We start from the raw sequence: 6,461 nt of genomic DNA, 5'->3' as shown, positions 1-6,461 counted from the left end.
TTGAGCGTAATGCATTGAGTCATCCTTTTTCGTGTATGCTGCCAGCATTCATCAATTTATTAGACGTTGTCACGTCAATACTGAACTTGAGGAATCATATATGGTTTCGTATGCGGTAAAGGATTAAGACACGGTCTTATACATAAGCATAGAGCAACACTCCGTGTAGCTATCCTCCGTGTTGCTCTATGTACAGAGGTAAGAACACTAAACCCAATTTCAATGGTGAGAGATTAGTACAAAAATGTCATAACTTTTCGTTCGCTTCAACGCCGCTGTACGTTGCTGTACGTCACTACTATTGCTCAGTGCAGTCACGTGGTGCGGTGGCGATCTTCATTGTAATTGGTTATATTGAGTGGCGTTCTTCATTGTAATTGGTTATACTGAGTGACGTTTATAAAAAGTACAATCGAATTGAGAATCTTCTCCCTTTTTGGAAGTCGATTAAAAATGGCGGCTTGCGGCTCGTAGTGCTGCGACACGTACGAGCGAAGGTGGGTTACGAGCAAAATTTCAAACTAGTCGGATCCCCAACGAAGCTACTCGGCAGTTTTAAAGTACGCGTACAAAGTGACACACCAGCGAAAAAGGTCGTCGAACCACAAGTTCGCGAGCTTACTCGCACGTCTTTCACCCTTATTAGTTATGTTAAATGTAAAACGTCTATTAGTTTTTAGCACGGTCTTATATATATCTAATATATAAAATTCTCGTGTCGCGGTATTTGTAGTTAAACTCCTCCGAATCGGCTTGACCGATTATCATGAAATTTTGTGTACATATCCGGTAGGTCTGAGAATCGAACAACTTTTCATCCCCCTAAATGTTAAGGGTAGTCCACCCCAATTTTTTTTTAATTTTTAAATAAATTATTTATTATTTATTTTATTACTAGCTGACCTGGCGAACTTCGTATCACCTTATTTTTTTCTGAAATATAATAATAACATTATATATTAAAATAAAATATAGCCTATCTTTTAAGTTGGATCAAACTGCACACGGTGTGCAAATTTGACTAAAATCGGTTAAGTAGTTTAGGAGTTCATTGAGGACAAACATTGTGACACGAGATTTATATATATTAAAATGATTTGGCGTTGAAAAATACATTTAACCCTAAATTTGCAGCCTTCTACCACAAACCCCTATTTTTAAATAGCGTTTAGCGGCAAGACAACGTTTGGCGAGTCAGCTAGTTATCGTATATAATTACAGGTCAGGAAACTAAACCCAATTTCAATCAAATTTCAATGGTGAGAGATTATTACGATAATATTATAACTTTTCGTTCATGTCAACGCCGCTCTACGTCGCTGCGGTCGGTGTGTTAGGTGCAGTCAAGTAGTGCGATATAAATTGAAAAGAAAAGCGCAACCATTAAGCCGACGTACCCCCCATTACTATTGTTGCACTACCTGTGTATAAGTCCGTAGTTTCTAACAGCTCACTCAATATATCCAATTACAATGAACCGTCACTCAACCGGCGTGCGCAGTGTGCACTGCGCACCACTCCACGTGATCGCACTCATCGACACAGCGACGTACAGCGGCGTTGACGCACACGAAAAGTTATGACACTGGGCGCGTTCCACCTAAGGCCCAGAACCCAATCGACCACGACCGCTGAAATTGCCGTTCCACTAACGTAAAAAACGCCGCGGGCGTTGTGGGCTAATTTTATAAGTAGATTATAAGTATCAGCTGTGTGCTCGCAATATGATGGTATGGTCTAAACATAATATTTATATAGATATAGATATATAGATAGATAGATAGATAGGTAGATAAATATTAGATAGATAGATAGTAAAACTTAATTCAACATTTCCCTGGAATTTATTGTTGCGTTTTTTGCAGAATCGAATGAGAGATAGCATTCACATTTTGACATAGATAGTTGTTTTTTTTAAATTCCCACCACGTTTTGATGAAAGCCAACTTTGAACAGTGACGACATATATGACGTCGGCGATCGCTCGCAATGACCACGGGCCTTAGGTAGAAGGATAGAATGGGCGCCGCGGGCGTTGTGGAATCTTAGTGGAACGCGGTTAGTGTCGTACTAATCGCTCATCAATGAAATTGGCATGGAATTACTATGTACCTACTATAGTAATTCCATGGAAATTGGTCATTGGGTTGCATGACCTGTATATAAGACCGTGGTTTCTAGATTGTGTATTAACTATTAACTAATGTATTAGAGATACGGACACGATATCGAATACAAAGTATCGCTACTGTAGTACTTATGAGTAGTATCATTGATCTTCAAATTCCAAAAAAAAAGAAGGTCGTCGCTTCAATTTATTGTACAAATTGCAGTCAAAAAAAGGTAATAGTACTCATTTAAAACTTTCGATTCGATACCTGCCAAAAAGTAATCATTGAGTAAAAGTATCGAATGCAATATATCGAGTAGAAAAGAAATGTACTTGATAACACAAAGGATCGATACTTTTTTCGTGTCCCTAATTAGAGATCATAGACCAACTAATTTATATTAGAGATTAAAGGCAGCGTGACCAGATTTAGTAAATTTCTACTTTTTTGGTATGTTATAATCTCCGATTTTACTCCATTTTAGTACATGAAACTTAAATTAGACAAATTTTGAGGTTTCTAGCACTGTTTGTACCTAAATTTAACTGTACATCATCTTCCTACCCTTATCCCAATTATTTAGGGTCAGCACAACATGTTTATGGGTATCGTAAGAGGCAACTAAGGGATAACAAGGTTCCACTACCACCTTGGAATTTAAGAAGCCGATTGATGGCGAGATAACCATCTAACCACTGGATTTGAAACACACAGGCCGAAGACGGGCAGCAGCGTCTTAGGTGCGACAAAGCCAGCCCTGCGGTCACCAACCCGCCTGCACAGCGTGGTGACTATGGGAAACACACATGAGTTCACGCATTTTTGGCGCGAACTTGTGGAGGCCTATGTCCAGCAGTGGACTGCAATAGGCTGGAATGATGATGATGATGATGATGATGATGATGACAACATGTTTAGCTCTTCCATTCCTCTTTATTATTCGTCACTTCAGCGCTTACTTCTTTCTCATATCCTCACTCACACAATACGTCCATTGCTTTTTTGGTCTGCCGATCGCTCTTCGTCCACTGACATTCAGTACATAAATGGTAATTACCGGAGGCATTTTATATTTGCCTCTTATTAACACTTTGCTGGACAGTACTTTGTTATTATTTTTAGTCTAGTTGACCGTATATTTTTAGATACATTAGTTTCTTACGGCTGTAGCAGCTGTGTCATGGCAAGACTTTGGCTGTAATATCTCAATATGGCTCTAGTCATATTATAGTTATATCCGTAGCGTCGTATAATATATGGTAAATATTTTGTATTGTGACTGTACGGCTAAGGCCCTTGTAGTATAAAATAAATAAAACATTAATTTATAAAAAATCAACAATATTTATTTCAAAAATAAACTATCGGCTTTTACTATTCAAAAAATAGACATAACATAATTTCGAAAAATAAACATAACATTATTTCTGGCTAATGGTTTTTCGCTGTTTGACTAGCTCGTTGGTGCAGTTTGTAGTGGCCCTGCTTTCTATGTCGTGGGTTGCGGGTTCGATTCCCACCTGAGTCTGGGTGTAATATTTGTATTTATATATTTATATAGGTATTATTTCTATGTATATTTATAAAAAAAAATTATGGTTATAACAGTCCGCTGTTACCTGTAACAAGCATTAAGTTGCTTACCATAGGAACAGACGACCGTGTATGTATAAGATATTTATTTATTTATTATTTATGTTCGCGGTCGGCGCGTCACTAGTTCAAACTCCAACGGATTTTATCGGAGGCATCAACGGTCATAGCCGTAGTGTCGATATGCCATTATCGAAGTATGATGCCCCACGTAAACAACTGAATACGAAAAAAACAGTGATGTAGAATGACAGTAGGGCCTATAAAAGTCATTGTAATATGACAGTTTAAATGTATTTTATGGTCATTCTGTAAATAGCCAACTGCTAAGGCCGTAGGTTAAATTATTACTTTTTGAAATTTTACGGCTATACCCGGTATCTCATATTACGAAGTATCTTATCCACGGCTATAACCGTAGTGTCCAGCAACGTGTTAAACAAGCCAATCTAACCTGTATTTCATAGGTACTAAGTAGTGAATATTATTGTCTTTGGAATGTAGAGGCTTCCTAAAGTTACCAATTCCGAATGAAACACAAAATTTCAATAAAAATAATAGGTTAAAGATGCTAAGAAATAGGGCATTCAAATAAAACTAATGCACTCAAAATAGCTTTATGACAATGTTACCCAAATAAAGAAAAAGAACCAAAACTTGATCACAATTTAAAAATCCCTATATTTCTGTAGATTTAAATTTTACGTAATAAACATTGATTTATCTTTGAGTGATGTTTTCTTTGTTCATCTTATTTTTTTATCGCTATAATCAAGAGAACAATATTATGCTTCTTTGTTGAGACATAACAGCGACAAAATGTCATAGATTTTTTGTATTTTGTTATTCTCTTTTGGTAGAATTTAGTAGTATTTAACCCAAGAAGGTTATACAATGATTTAACTCAAGAAGCTTATACAATTTTGTATAACCTTCTTGATTTAACAACTTCAAGCAGTAGATTCGATAAATAAAATCTGGTCACACTGATTAAAGGAAACAATAGTACAGTTTAGAGTGAAGGACTCGAATCCAGCTCTCAATAAATCAAAAAAAAAAAGAGACAATAAATAGATCAAAATAGATTACCAGTATATAAGTGTATAACAGCGTTGCAAAAGCTACCGATTTATCGGTAGATCTACCGATTTTGGCCCTTGTCTACCGATATACCGATTTAGCAGTGCTATCTACCGAATTTTTTAATTTTCAACTAATGTAAAATAATTTTCTAAAAAAAATAGGTAAAATAATATTCTTAATACGGTAACACTAAAAGAAAACGGTAACACAAAATCAATGCACGGGGACTTCCCGAAATTCTTCCCACCACGTCGAATATGACCGTTCAAATCCGCGGTGTGTTAAAACAAATTTTACTAACACGTCATATAATAGAGTTCTGCTCGCATATATCAAAGGGCATTGGTGAGGTCGTAAGGTTCAGTTTGGCTTGTGCCGGCGGACCAGTAAGAGAAACACGTCTTTCCTTCATAAATGTATATTGGCAACTGTTTAATCGTAGTTAAAGTTAATTGAGACTACGTTATAAGGTTTAAAATTGCAAAACAGAATCACCATAAGCCGCCCACCAAAGGACTACTGAAGTCCTTTCAAAATAAGTAAAATTAACAAAATTTATAGGTAATCACATGTTTTGAGTTTGCTTCTACAACAATCATTAAGGTATCGGTGGTGCGGTCAGAAAGAATTTATGCAAAGAACAATAGTAAAATAATAAATGTTAACAACTATATAGCACTAATCTATTTCGATGGGCAACGCACATAGTTTGGTTACGCATCGCTTTGTTATATTATCACCACTCTTTACACTATAGACTCTGGTAAGACCGTCAGGGCCAGGATGCTTGTCGGTTATTCGTCCCATAAGCCACTTTCCTGGTGGCAAATTGTCCTGTTTTATGAGGACAATGTCTCCTATCTTGAATTCGTCTTCGCGTTTTAACCATTTCGGTCTTTGCTGCAGCGGCGTCAAGTATTCTTTTTGCCATCTTGACCAGAAGTCATTCAGCAGTTTTTGCGTGTATTGCCAACGTGTCAGGTTGCTTATTTTAGCGTCTTTCAGGTTCACATCAGGCACGGTTACAGGGGCTTCAGTTATCAAAAAATGACCCGGAGTTAATGGTTCTAACGTGTTGTCCTCCTGCGGGCACAGCGGTCTCGAGTTCAAGCACGCTTCAATTCCACAGAGAACCGTTGTAAGCTCTTCATAGGTAAGGTTAGTGTTAAGGATTCTTCGTAGATGGTGCTTAATAGACTTCACACCCATCTCCCATAAATTTCCAAAATTTGGGGAGTAGGCCGGGATGAAGTGCCATTGTGTTCCATCATTAGCAAGTAATTCACTAATTTCTCCATCAAATTGTAGGCGAGCTTCCCTCCAGGCTTCAACCAGCTCCTTGTTAGCACCAACGAAATTTCTTCCCTGATCACTCCACAAGTTGGTGCATCTGCCTCTTCGTGCGCAAAATCGTTTAAAGGCACCAATGAATGCAGCTGAAGTCAGATCACCAACTAACTCTAAGTGGATCGCCTTCGTGGACATACATACAAAAATAGCTATGTACGCCTTGCCAGTTTGAGCTCCTCTGCCCTTTTTTAGTAAAATTTGAATTGGTCCCGCAAAGTCGACACCGGAGTTAAGGAATGGCCGAGCTGGTTTTACCCGAAAACTTGGTAAGTCTCCCATCAATTGTGTTTTTACCCTAGCCCCTTGTTTAGCACATATCATGCT

At 37.7% G+C, this 6,461-nt stretch overlaps 1 protein-coding gene across 1 annotated transcript; it reads right to left on the bottom strand.

The window, feature by feature from the left end:
• Positions 1-5,465: 5,465 nt before the first annotated feature.
• On the bottom strand, positions 5,466-6,458 carry LOC123653737. Its single transcript, XM_045589726.1, has one exon. The coding sequence runs from the start codon at positions 6,456-6,458 to the stop codon at positions 5,466-5,468; it is 993 nt and encodes a 330-aa protein (XP_045445682.1).
• Positions 6,459-6,461: the final 3 nt, after the last annotated feature.

This window comes from Melitaea cinxia, chromosome 1 (assembly GCF_905220565.1).
Source record: "Melitaea cinxia chromosome 1, ilMelCinx1.1, whole genome shotgun sequence".
Classification (NCBI taxonomy): Eukaryota; Metazoa; Arthropoda; class Insecta; order Lepidoptera; family Nymphalidae; genus Melitaea; species Melitaea cinxia.
The sequence above is the reverse complement of the archived record's forward strand: the minus strand, read 5'-3'. Positions and strand labels throughout refer to the sequence as shown.

Bases quoted from the DNA above. Each gene is read 5' to 3' on its own strand.
- LOC123653737 (XM_045589726.1), bottom strand. From the start codon at position 6,458: ATGATATGTGCTAAACAAGGGGCTAGGGTAAAAACACAATTGATGGGA.